This window comes from Hemicordylus capensis, chromosome 13, assembly GCF_027244095.1.
Source record: "Hemicordylus capensis ecotype Gifberg chromosome 13, rHemCap1.1.pri, whole genome shotgun sequence".
NCBI lineage: Eukaryota > Metazoa > Chordata > Lepidosauria > Squamata > Cordylidae > Hemicordylus > Hemicordylus capensis.
The window spans coordinates 9,553,771-9,567,170 of NC_069669.1; the positions used below are offsets into that span (position 1 = coordinate 9,553,771).

Here is a 13,400-nt window from a genome sequence, read left to right on the forward strand (position 1 = left end):
GTGTCTCCCTAACATTTTAAATTTGTGCTTCTATGTACATATGTGCGTACATACACACAAATATAAGTGTAATGAGACAGCCTACTGCAGTCACTGGTTTGTATCCAGATTAAATTACTCAAAATCAGTCTTATTGAAATTCATGGGGAAAGTTTACTTGTCCTATTCATTCCAATGGGAGTACTCATGAGTAACTTGGTATGGATGCAAGCCCGTGACTGAAGTAGCCTGTCTCATAACTGTAACATTTAAATTCGTGTGTGCATGTACACACACTAAAAATCTCTATGGGGTACCTGTGCTGAAGGTTTGAGACAGAAGGGGTACTCTTGTTTTTAAAAGGTTGGGGACCCAGCTCTAAGATATTGCAAGGAACTCTCCAAAGTATTGCTTGGATTGCCCACTGAGTGCCCATTAGCACCCGACCTTGGCATATGCAGGGAGGGGCGGGGGGAAAGGGTTAAACCCATGTATCCACAGGGTCAGGGGTGGCTGGAAATGACCTCGGAGGTCATTTCTAGCCGCCATTTTGTTTTTGGGAGCCATTTTATGGCTCCTTTAAACAAAAAATGGGGCAAAACCAGTTTTCAGCCGATTTTCAGAACTGTGGACTACTTGAGAGTGTGGTAGGCACTTTGGGGAATTATTTTTTTGGGGGGGCACCTATTTTCAGCCAATTTCTAGCCGATTTCTGGCAGTCCAGGAACCTCATGATCCATCACGCATGATTTGCTCTCTGCAGCCCTCCACCATGGAATTGAACCCCTGCAAATAATGGGGTTCTCCTGTATTACCATCCCAAGTGACCTCCTGGATTGGGGTCTAGTAGGCAGGATGATGTTCACCTCTTTTAATCCCAGATTAATGTGGGGAGGGCATTCTTCTTCCTTGAATCTCCTTTGATTCTGGGGCGTGTTAACAGTAATTGGGGACCATTAAAGAGAGAGATTCAAGCTCTTTCCTCTAAACAGAAACGGCAGATTTTGTGTATTAAAGGTGATATTGTCTTGTGCTGCCTTTAGTAGCACAAGCAGAAGCCTATATTTTGGAATGGTGCTGTGAATCAGCCGGAAAGCAGATTATTAATCCCCTGGAGAGTTTCAAATTAGTTGGCTGTCCTCAAATATATACAAGGGGGGAAATACATGCAAATTAGGTTGCTGGCCGCCTAGAGTGCATGCAAGCAGTGTCCATGGTCTTGGCTCAGGGGAAGATGGCTTACTCCTGTCTCAAATAGGGATGTGCGAGGTAGTTCAGTGGCCGAACCGGACCTGGTCTGGCCGAATCCGGAACAGGACCAGTTCGAATCCAATCCAGATTCAAACTGAACCATTCAAACCGGTTCCATGCACACCCCCAGTCTCAAAAATTCCAGAGTGTTTAACAGTGGAATGGGCAAAAAGATAATACTATACTGCTAGAGTCTGTCTCGCACTGTGTTCTAGCAGCCTCCCTCATTCTTTAGAAGCTCTAGATCAGGGACAAGGTTCCCTGAAACAGAGAGTCCCAGATTTTCTTGACTACAATTCCCCAAATGCCCAGCTAAAGACCATTGCTGCTAGAGATGATGGGAATTGCAGTCCACAACATTGGGGAACCCCCAAATATTGTTGGACTACAACCAGTGTTCCCTGGAGCAGGGATCCCTAGATGTTGTTGATTAGAACTCCCATCATCCCCTGCTGCAATGGCCTTTGGCTGGGGACGATGGGAGCTGTAGTTAACAACCTCTGGGAACTCCTGTTACAGGGAACACTGACTGGGAGTTCGCAGTTGTGTCCCCAGATATTGCTGGATACAGTGTTCCCTGTAAGAGGGATTCCCAGATGTTGACTACAACTCCCATCATCCCCAGCGCCAACAGCCTTTGGCTGGGGATGACGGAAGTTGTAGTCAACAATATCTGAGAATCCCTGTTACAGGGGACACTTCCTACAACTTCCACCATCCCCTGCCACAATGGCCTTCAACCACTATGGCAGAGGATGATGGGAGTTGTAGTCCCTCGATATCTGGGAACCCAAATTTGAGAACTCCAGGCTTAGGTGACAGCCAGGGGCTCAGATGCTGAATGCTACAGTCCGTCCTCGTCTGGCCTCCCATGAATGACCCACAAGCCCTTTCTCCCGGAATCCTGACGTCTCGGAACCACCCAGGCGCCATCACCTTGCTCTCTTGCATTTGCAGGCGAGCTCGGGGAGCCGGTCACGAAGCATCCCGTCGCAGCAGACTCTCCCGCCAAACCAGACGCACAGCTCCCTGTGGACGCGGCTCTCCGTGTGAGGCAAGTAGGCCAGGGCCTCTGCCCGGCTTGTGCCGTAGATGGCGTTGATAGAGTTGCGGTCGGTCAGGCGGGCCAGCTGTGGGTCAGAGGGGCCCATGATGTCTCGCAGGACGCTCCGAGCTTGAGGCCCTCGCAGGCTGAGTGCGACCACTGGGGGCACTTCCTCTTGGGTGTAAGGAGGAGGCAGCGGGGCTGTGGACAAGGCAGAAAATAGTGACTGACCGCGGCATGGAATTCCCCGCTCTCCGGCACCCTTTCCGTTTGCTGTCTTGCCGTGATTAGGGTCAGGGATCTCCGCCAGCGTTGATGGAGGAGAGCTGGCCTTGAGGTAGCTGGCACGAATTGCCCCCTTTACTCAGCAGGGCACACCTTGGTTTGCATTTGGATGGGAGACGACACCTGTGAGCAATGTACGGTATTCCCCTTCGGAGAGGGGGCCGCTCTGGGAAGAGCATCTGCCTGCTTGCATGCAGGAGGTCCCAGGTTCCTTCCCTGGCAGCATCTCCAGGTAGGGCCGAGAGAGACTCCTGCCTGCAATCTTGGCAAAGCCGCCGCTGCCAGTCTGGGTCGACAATACTGAGTGAGATGGGCCAATGGTCTGACTCAATATAAGGCAGTTTCCTAAGTTCCTAAAATATTCTCCTTAGGGGATGTGGCTGGCCGTAGCCCAGTGGAAGAGCATCTGCATGTCTCCCTGGCATGACTCCAGGTAGGCCTTCCTGAAACCTTGGAGAGCTGCTGCCAGTCAGGGTAGACCAGGGGCTCTACACTACATTCATGGCTTGGCATCGTGAAGAATATTGAGCGGGGAGGGGGGATATTGGGGGGCGGGGAATCTCCAGGAAAAGCTCTAGGCAGCGTTGACAGCCCTGAGCTGCAGACAGTCACCAATCAAGCAGATGGCTGGTGCGAGGTGGGTGTATGGGGGTGGGGGGGCAGTCCCAGAAAAAGTAAGAATGCAAGGGGAGGGTGAGTCAAGGCCCTTGGGGATCTCTGCCTGGTAGAGGACTGCGTCAGCAGCACGTTGAGACAAGCAGGCAACGGAAATGGTGCCCAAAGAAACAGAAGCGTGGCTGGGGGCTGGGAGATCGGCTAGATTCTGGCAACGAGCTTTGGCTGGCTTCACATGGTTGCAAGGAGCTTGGTTCAAAAGTCGACTGGGATTAGTTTTGGGAGCGGTGTGCACAGGGTGGTTTGGGGTTGCGTGCAAGCTGAGTGGGAGGAGGGGGAAGTGATTGTGGGGAGCGGGCACAGGCTCTGATGGCATCTCCTAGCATCTCAAATAGAGATGTGCGAGGTAGTTCAGTGGCCGAACCGGACCCAGTCTGGCCGAATCCGGAACAGGACCCGTTCGAATCCGATCCAAATTAAAATGGAACCATTCAAACTGGTTCCGTGCACACCCCCAATCTCAAATTCCATGGTGTTTAACACTGGAATGGGCAAAAAGATAATACTATACTGCTAGAGTCTGTCTTTTGGTGGCATATTCAGCACTTTTATCCAGGCAGTTATCAAAGTCAGGGGCAATGACTTCGGCGCCTGCATCTGCCTTGTTCACAATCATTTCCCCTCCTCTGACCTAGCTTGTGACTCACAAACAACCAGAAATTGGGACTCTTGTCTTACCCAGGGAATGGTCATGAGAACCGCCCTGTTATGTTGTACGTCTGTACGCTTGTCCATGTGCTTCTGTGAATGACTGTACCTGTGTTCCTTTCCCCCACCTTGCATACTGAGCAAAGTGGCACCTTTTAAAAGTGGCGATTCTCTTTATTGAGCAGCGGGAGAGCAACCGGCCCTATCCATCCCCAGCACAGCATCCCTCCAGTGGCTGTTGATGGTGTGTCTTTTAGGTTTCTTTTCAAGATTGTGAGCCCTTATGGTGCCAGGGAGCCATTTTATTTACAGTGGTCCCTCGACTTACGAAGATAATCCGATCCGAACGCACGTTCGTAGGTCGGAATTTTCGTAAGTCGAAAAGCGCATCCACGGAGGTCCGGAAACACTCATAAGTCGAGGAAACCGCATCTAAAAATTTGTAGGTCGAGGAAGCCGCATCTAAACCGGCAACGACTTCCGGTATTTTTTGTCGTTCGTATGTCGAAATCTTCGGATGTCGAGTGCTTCGTAAGTCGAGGGACCACTGTATTTATGTATATCTATGTAAACTGCTTTGGGAACTTTCTGTTGAAATGCAGGGGGGGTGGGGGGGTGGGAGGAAGGAGTGAACCTAGCTACTGGCCTCCTCGAAAGCAAGGTACCATTAGGAAATGTATTGTTATACCTGTAACTTAACATGTGAATGAATAACTGTATCGGTATACAGCTTTGCACCTGTGCACATGCAGTGTGTGAATGTTCACCATAATGTCTGAATAGGGCTAGAATTCCAGGACAATTTTGCTCAAACTGCTTCAGCGAACCAGCATTTAACCAGGTTCATTCCTGGTTATCTATCCTGGTTAAATATTGGTTAATCAGAGGGATTTGACCGGAATTGCCGTGAAAATCCTGGGTTTTCACAATCAGCTCCATGGCGTACACTAATTCTGATGGACTTTTTAACCAGCATTCTTGTGATGGTGTGAATAAGACAAATATTTATATAATGCTTTTCAACAATGGTTCCCAAAGCGGTTTACATAGATATACATAAATAAATAAAATGGCTCCCTGTCCTGAAAGGGCTCACAATCGAAAAAAGAAAAATAAGATAGAGGCCATCAGCAGCCACTGGAGGGATGCTGTGCTGGGGATGGAGAGGGCCAGTCACTCTCCCGCTGCCAAATAAAGAGAATCAGCACTTTTAAAAAGTGCCTTTTTGCTCAATTAGCAGGGGACCCAGCCCTTGAATACTTATTTACCAGAATCCTAGGCTGTAGAATATATTACCAACTGAGGTCTGTATGTCCCTTTACCTGGAGGGTTTTAGGGAAAGTGCAAGGCTATTTTTAAAGCCATGCGGATTACGTTTGGTTTTCTGATAGTACAGGAGGACCTTGATATTTGCAGGAGTTCTATTCTCCACTATTACCACATATATGGAAACTGTGAATAGCGAGTCATCGGGGAAATGGGGTGTCAGGGCTAAGGTACCCAGAGCCCTAAAATTACCACAAAAATGCCCCCAAAAGTGGTTAAAAGGGCAAAATAAGTGCCCTACCATACTCTGCGGGCCTCCAGCAATCTAGCAATTCCCCGCCCCGCTCCCCGATGCCAGAAATTGCCTGTTTTCATTTTTCCTCGTGATTTTTTTGGTTTTTTTCTCAAGAAAATGAGCCATAAAATGGCTCCTGCACTCCAAATGGTGGCCGGAAATGACCTCCAAAGTCATTTCTGGCCACCCCTGACCCACAGATACGTGGGTTTAACCCCCCCCCCCCAGTTTTGCTGGATTTTGAATGTGTATACCAAGGTCGGGTGTCTATTACCCAACCGCGGATCTGCGGATGCTGGATCCATGAATATCAAGGTTCTCCACTTTAAAATAAATAAATAAATGCATATCTATCTTGTCGTCCTTGGAAGGCAACTGGCTTTTCTGAGAAAGGAAAGTGGATCCATAAATGGCGATGGTTGCCCACACAAGACTCTCACCCGTGCTAGAAAGCAACGTGCCACTCTGGGGATAGAGGAGGCGGAGTCCGCAGATATCCAAACCAGAGGCAAGGATCAGCTGCAGCATGTGATGGACGGCCACGGGCTTCCGGAACAGGGTTTCGAACAGCAGCGTCATGGCAACCTGATCCGGAAAGCAAGGGAACACAAAGCAGGAACAAAGCAGACAGCTGCCGAGGCTGGTCAGCGCTTAGAGGGAGAGGACCATCTGAACGCACAATTAAAGGGAGAGTTCTGACTAATTGACCCTGCAAATAGGATAATCAAAGAGTTCACCTAGATCGTTCAAAATGAATGAAATAGAGGCACGGCAGGGAATGGAAACGTGCTTTGTTTCTGGAACGAGCAAAATGATTTGGCAAACAGAGATGGGGAGAAAGCTCACCGAGTGGGGGTGGGGCTGTATCTCAGTGGAGGGGCATCTGCTTGCATGAAGACGGTCCCAGGTTCAATTGCTGGCAGGATCTCCAGATAGGCCCGGGAACGACTCCTTCTTGGAGAGCTGCTGCCAGTCAGTGTAGACTATACTGAGCTATTTGGTCCAAAGGCAGCAAGCATGACTTGTCCCCTTAGCTAAGCAGGGTCCACCCTGGTTGCATATCTACTTAAATAATAAAATGCCTATCCAGCTAGGAGGATACAACTCATGCTGCGCCATCCGACTAATTACGAGTCCTTGCATATTGATCCGTCCCTCCAACAGCCTGATAAAGAAACTCTCCCACAATTGTAACAAGTTCAAATCAAGGGGACTGACTGGGGAATATGCAAGGGCTCACCACGGCAAGGAGACCACCACAAGCTGCCACGTAAGGAGTCAGGCCACAAGCACATTTCACTAACATTAGGGTGGTGCCCATGATCATAATTAGGGTTGGAGAAGCCTTCTGTCAGCTGCACCCATTCGTGTTTGCTAATCGCCTGTCAGTCAGAAGTTTCTGTCAGCTTGCTAATTGTCTGTCGGAGGCACTGTCCATAGGGAGATAGGAAAATGCCTTATACTGAGTCAGACCCTTGGTCTATCTCGCTCAGTATTGTCTACACAGACTGGCAGCAGCTTCTCCAAGGTTGCAGGCAGGAGTCTCTCTCAGCCCTATCTTGGAGATGCTGCCAGGGAGGGAACTTGGAACCTTCTGCATGCAAGCACACAGGATCTGCCCTGGTTGCATATGACTGGGAGACTTGATGTGTGAGCACGGTACGATATTCCACTTCGGGGATGGAGCCGCTCTGGTTCACAGTTCTTTCTCTGGCAGCATCGCCAAGATAAGGCTAAGAGAGACTCTTGCCTGCAACCTTGGAGAAGCCGCTGCCAGTCTGTGAAGACAATGCTGAACTAGATGGACCAAGGGTCTGACTCTGTGCATAATTCAAGGTGCTGGTTAGCTAAATATATCGATTTCCAAAAGAGCTGGAAATGTTACGATCCTTGTGAACGCACAACCGGAACACCTGAGAATGAGGTACCGGTGGACTTGGGGTAGATATGTTACAGGTATGTCGGCTTCACAAACATCTGAAGGGAAAAAACCTACGGGGGCAACCCTGCCTCTACCTGCCCCAATGTAACTCGATGGAGTGGAATGTTTGCAGACTCAGAGGGCAGTTAACAGAGAAGCAGGTGGGCGGAGCTAATGGCGTTCAGTGGCAAGGTGGGCTTGACCAAAACGAGTGGGCAATTTCTCGGCTTGAAGAATGCTCCCTCAAGGCAGACACAACCCCTTCTGCTTCTGAGGGGGAAAGGCATGTAAAATTCTCAGCATGCTCAGGCAAGTGCTCGGGTAACACATGCACACAAGGGACATCCTGAGGGTCTATACTTGTCACCTTTTCAGTCTTAAATGGTTCAGGAGCAGGGTATTTGAAAGACCTCCTCCCTGCATTTGAACCCACTAAAGGTGGGATATGGAGGTAATACGGACCATTCTCTGGTCTCATTCCAACAATCTGATCTCTATCCTCTGCAATAAGCAACTTTTCTTTCTGGCGGAGTAAACAGCCCATGCCATTCTGGCATTCTCCAAAGCTCCTTTCTTGATTTCAAAAGGTAGAGACTAGTCATGGCGGGGCGTTTGTGGGTGCCCTGGACTGCATTTTACCTCCGTCTCCATCTCACTCCTCTCCCTGAGGCCGCTGCTGCTGGGGAAATATTCTTCATCTGTCTCGACCGTCTGCCAGTAAAACCCAGCTGGCACCGCAAAGGCTTTCTCCGCTGCCTGGAATGCACAAAGGGAGAGCTGTTGTTTGTGAATTATCTGGATTCTTCAAAGACGGGGACTGAACATAAAGGCGGCGGCGTGAATGCCGAGGACTGGAATCAGAAGAGGAGATGGCACCCCGCGGGCATTAGTCACTGGTACATCATTTCCTCGGCTGATTCTGTGCCAGTCAGTCAGATGGGGGAGGCTGAGTTCAATCCAGTGGCACGATCTGCTGTGATTGATACTTTGGGTAATAAGCACTGGAAGGAAGAAATCCAGGAGGCGCAGGAATCAGAATCCCTGTTTGTTTTGATGGGGGCTGTATGCACATAGAGGACACGATCCAGAGGTGTGCATGCACCAGGGGGCGGGGTGTGTGTGTGTGTGTGTGTGTGTGTGTGTTCAAAGGATGCTCAGCTCCGACGACTCACCAGGACTGCTTTGTGAAGTCGTACCTTTTGCCAATTATTTCCCCATGCGGGGTTGGCCCGAATAGTAAGTGGGTGGGGTGGAGGCAGCCCACCGTAACACAACAGATTCAGAACATTCACATGGATATCGTTAGGGTCGGGCAAACATCCCACCCAAGTTTGGGAGCTGTACGTGCTCCTGTTTTGTGACCATGTGCAAAGGAAACAGTGAGGCCAGAGAGGGGAGAAGTGCTATTCTGGGAGAGAGGAGCTGGGTCAGATGGTGATTCCTGGGTGGTCGGATGGTGAATCCTGGTGATTCCTGGGTACGAGAGCTACCATATTTACCCAAAGAGAAGATGACACTGAATTTAAGACCCCCTTCAAAAATATGGGTTAAATATAGGTTATGCTATTTACCCCAAAGGAAGAGGACCCAACATTTAAGATGAACCCCCAATTTCTCTCATCAAAGAACTTGGGGGAAAGCTCATCTTGGATTCGGGTAAATACAGTAGGCGGAACAGGGCTGACCAACCCTTTGTTAGGCAATCAGAGAAACGTAGGAAGCTGTCTTATCCCAAGTCAGACCCTTGGTCCATCTAGCTCAGTATCGAGGATAGTGATTGGCAACAGCTCTCTGCGGTTTCAGGCAGGAGTCCCTCTCAGCCCTACCTGGAGATGCTGCCAAGGACTGAACCTGGGACTTTCTGCATGCAAAACAGATGCTCTGCCAGCAAACTACAGGCCCATCCCCAAAGATCTGCACACCAGGAACATGAGCTGAACCTAGTGGCCCCATCAGAAACATAGGGAACGGCCTTATCCTGAGTCAGATCTTTGATCCATCCAGCTCAGTATTGTCCACACCAGGGATCTTCACTATTTTTCAAACGGGCCACTTGGGCAAAATAAATAGTTAATGTGAGAGCCATTTCCCAGTGTGCTGACCTCGGCGTAGTACTCTGCTTTTCTCAGTGCTGGGAGGGCCCTTTAAGAGAGACGGCGCCCTCCCTTGAGAGCTCTAGGAGGAAAACGCTGGGAAGGGCGACACTTTCCAGCACTCTGTGTAGGCCTTCCAAGATGGTGCAGGGGCTCAAGGGGGCTCAGTTTCCCTTAAAGGAGTTAGGGGTGTGCATGAAACTGGGAAGTCCAGTTCGAACCGAACCGGACTCGAACCGAACTGGGTCCGGTTCAGTTCCATGCACGTCAAGCCAGGCCCCAGTTCAGCTTGAGGCCAAACTGGTTTGGGACTGGCTTGAAGGCAGGGGTGGTGGTGGTTTTCTACTAATTTAATATAGATAGATAGATAGAAACATAGTTGTCGAACCCCTAAGCTGTCCTGGCTAGAGGTTGAACTGAACCGAACCGGGCCTGGTTTGGCTTGAGGGTGAGCCATCGAACCGGCCCGGTTCGATGGCGAACCGGCTCACCTCGAGTCGGTTCACACATCCCTAAAAGGATTTCCCACCCTAATGCCGGGCAAAGTGCAGCACTGCACAATGGGAATAGCAATCTCCGCATGGTGTTGGGGAACTGTGCGGAGCGTTCCGCTTTGGCCAAAGTTTCACATAGGCCCAATAAACAACCAGCATGGGAGCCATACTTAGGGTTGACGGGGGCTGCCACTGCCCCCTAGCAATGAACAACCCTGCCCTAGAGGTTGCGTTCTGCATAGGTTTTCGACGCGGACATCCATTTTCAGAGTGTCCAAAAGGCAACATATGAAGCATCCCTCCACAACGAGCTGTTTCCCTGCTTGATTTGAGAGACAGATTGATTGGTTCTTCTCATCTGAAGGCTCTGCCAAGGGGGGAAAAAAATATTAGCAGAGACGGAAAGCAAACAGAACACATTTTTAACTATCATTAAAACGGAACCTGGAGCCAGTGTTCTGTTTGAGTCAATATCCTGGAGGCAAAGGAAAACACTGTGTACAGTCACGGGGAGGAACTGCTGAGCCCAGCAGCGCTGGCATTTAAAGCACAGAGCCACCGAAAGGAAACAAGTCCACACTTCGCAACTTCTTCCCTCCGTCACTGGGCTGAGGTTTCACATGGAGCCATCTTGCATGTAACGCAGTGAGTTTGCCAGCTGTCATAGATCTAATACTGCTGAGGAGAGGAGAACATGAATGGTCCCATTTGCTAAGCAGGGGTGGCCCTGGTTTGCATTTGGGTGGGAGACCACACATGAGCACTGTGAGATCTTCCCCTGTAGGGGATGGGGCCGTAGCTCAGTGGGCGAGCATCTGCTTTGCAGGCTGAAGGTCCCAGGTTCAATCCCTGGCAGCATCTCCAGGCAGGGCTGAGAAAGACTCCTGCCCGAAACCTTGGTGAGTTGCTGCCAGTCAGAGCAAACAATATTGTATTTACACGAATCCAAGACTAGGTTCTTTCTAAGTTCTTTGGAGTTAGAAATGGAGGGGGGGTGGGTTCCATCTGAAATGCAGAGCCCTGTTCTTTTTGTGTTCAACAGAGGAAAGCTGGTCTTGTGGCAGCAAGCATGACTTGTCCCCTTAGCTAAGCAGGGTCTGCCCTGGTTGCATATGAATGGGAGACTAGAAGTGTGAGCACTGCAAGAGATTCCCCTCAGGGGATGAAGCCGCTCTGGGAAGAGCAGAAGGTTCCAAGTTCCCTCCCTGGCAGCGTCTCCAAGATAGGGCTGAGAGAGATTCCTGCCTGCAACCTTGGAGAAGCCACTGCCAGTCTGTGAAGACAATACTGAGCTAGATAGACCAAGGGTCTGACTCAGTATATGAAAGCTTCCTATGTTCCTATATTCCTATGTTCCTAACCTGAATATAATATCTGTTATAACCTGTATTTAGTATCTATAAACTGTGTTTAATTAAATTTCTATAGGTATTTCTATAACCTGTATTTAATATCTATTAAATATAATAGAGAAGGTGCCCATTCTCATGAGCAGTGAGAAACGGCAAGAGGGTTCGTGGGGAGGAAGCCTTAAAAAGCTGACCTCCTCGCAGATGGCTGAGGGCTCCCTCTTGGGCAGGCAGACCGCCTGCCCAGACGATCAACGGCTGCTAAACCCGGAAATACATCGAGATTAGCTGCAATTCACAGGACAGATCCCGATTTGTGTGTGGAGTGGGACCAAGGATCTCGAAGGGACTTCGGGGTTAGTTTGGCTGGTGCGTGAATGCACACACTCTTTTCCGGAGGAGATTCAGAGTAGAAGCCCTGTCCATAAAGCTTTGTGGCAGCATCTCCAGGTAGGCTTGGGAAAGATTCCTGCCTAAAACCTTGGCGAGCTGCTGCCAGTCAGTGTAGACAATGCTGAACTAGATGGACCAAGTGTCTGACTCAGTATACGGCCGTTTCCTGTGTCCTATGATTACCTAATTGAGAGTTTCAAGTACGTTAATGTCACAGCTGACATAACAGCTAATTGAAGTTGGAAAGAATTTGTACTGGAGGGAAGAAGACATGCAATCCCACACATTATTTACATAAATGATGGTTAAATAATAGGTAGTGTTAGCATCGACACAGGCGAATTGTGGCAAAGCCCCAAAGATGGAAGTGTGCATACAGTACCGCAGGGTCTGTGTGAATCACAGCCACGCAGCTGAGACGGACAGCAGGAATCTCTGGAAGCAGCGGATAAGGCTGATTCTGTAGCTGACTGGTCAGGCCCTCCTTCCACCAAATAGCATCTGAGAGAGATGTGTGGGAGAGAAACATGGAGACCTGCTGATAGAACGGAGATGTTCCCTGAAGGAATTCCTTGGGCTGCAAAGAGAAACCGAGAGTTAATGCCCTACAATTCTGGCTCCAAGCAAAATTCCTAGAATGAGGAATATAGAAGGTAGTGGTATCCTCAAACCAGCATAGTTCAGCATCAGTTCTGGACATCAGCTCTTACTAGATTTGTTCCAGTTGGCAAAATATCGAGGTCATTTGCACAATCAAAAACTGTGTTCTGCTCAGGTTGGGAGCTGTGTGCGCTCCCAATTTTCAGTTATGTGGAAACAAGATGAGAGGGAAACCTCATTAGAAGTGATTGTGTGGAAGCAAGGTAGGAGGAAAACCTGGGTAGCTTTCCCTCCTACCTTGCTTCCACACAATCCCTTCTGCCCAGGTTTTCCTCTTACCTTGCTTCCTTCCACACAATGGCACACTGGGATCACACACAGCTCCCAAACCCGGGTAGAACACAGTTTTTGATTGTGCAAATGACCTCATCATCTTTGTCTGGATCAAAAATTTAGAACAGAGTGGGGAGTGCAGCTTCCCTTGGATGACTTCAGTAGAATATACTGCCCTCCATCTAATGGGAGAGGACACTCCAGACAGCAGATCACCTGGGCCGTGGATGGAAAATGGACCCATCCAAATGCAAACCAAGGTGAACCCTGCTTAGCAAAGGGGACCATTCACACTCGCTACTGCAAGACCAGCTACCTAATGGCGCAGCGGGGAAATGACTTGACTAGCAAACCAGAGGTTGCTGGTTCGAATCCCCGCTGCCATGTTTCCTAGACTGTGGGAAACTCCTATATTGAGCAGCAGCGATATAGGAAGATGCTGAAAGGCATCATCTCATACTGCATGGGAGGAGGCAATGGCAAAGCCCTCCTGTATTCTACCAAAGACAACCACAGGGCTCTGTGGGCGCCAGGAGTCGACACCGACTCGATGGCACACTTTGCCTTACCTTATTACAAGACCAGCTCTCCACCCCAAGATTCCTTTATCTTTGGACAACACCTCGGAAATGTTAGGGTTTTATAAATAAGCAGATCAATCTATGGAGCGAGCTGACACGGATAAGCCAGGGAGGTATTTCTGAAATGCTTTCCGTGGCTCTCCAACAAGGGAACTTTAACTCATTAACCGGTGAAGCACTGCTCGATATAAC

At 49.5% G+C, this 13,400-nt stretch overlaps 1 protein-coding gene across 8 annotated transcripts in view; it reads right to left on the bottom strand.

Annotated features, from left to right (window-relative positions):
- LOC128336298 (dynein axonemal assembly factor 8-like) overlaps nucleotides 1-13,400 on the bottom strand; it is a 93,438-nt gene that overhangs the window by 43,235 nt on the left and 36,803 nt on the right. For all 8 annotated transcript variants that reach the window (XM_053275661.1, XM_053275662.1, XM_053275663.1 and 5 more), the window contains 4 exons: nucleotides 12,077-12,271; nucleotides 8,005-8,121; nucleotides 5,885-6,029; nucleotides 2,167-2,476 (listed from right to left, as the gene is read on the bottom strand). In XM_053275661.1, coding sequence (XP_053131636.1) covers nucleotides 2,167-2,476; nucleotides 5,885-6,029; nucleotides 8,005-8,121; nucleotides 12,077-12,271 — 767 coding nt within the window. The remainder of the gene's footprint in view (nucleotides 1-2,166; nucleotides 2,477-5,884; nucleotides 6,030-8,004; nucleotides 8,122-12,076; nucleotides 12,272-13,400) is intronic.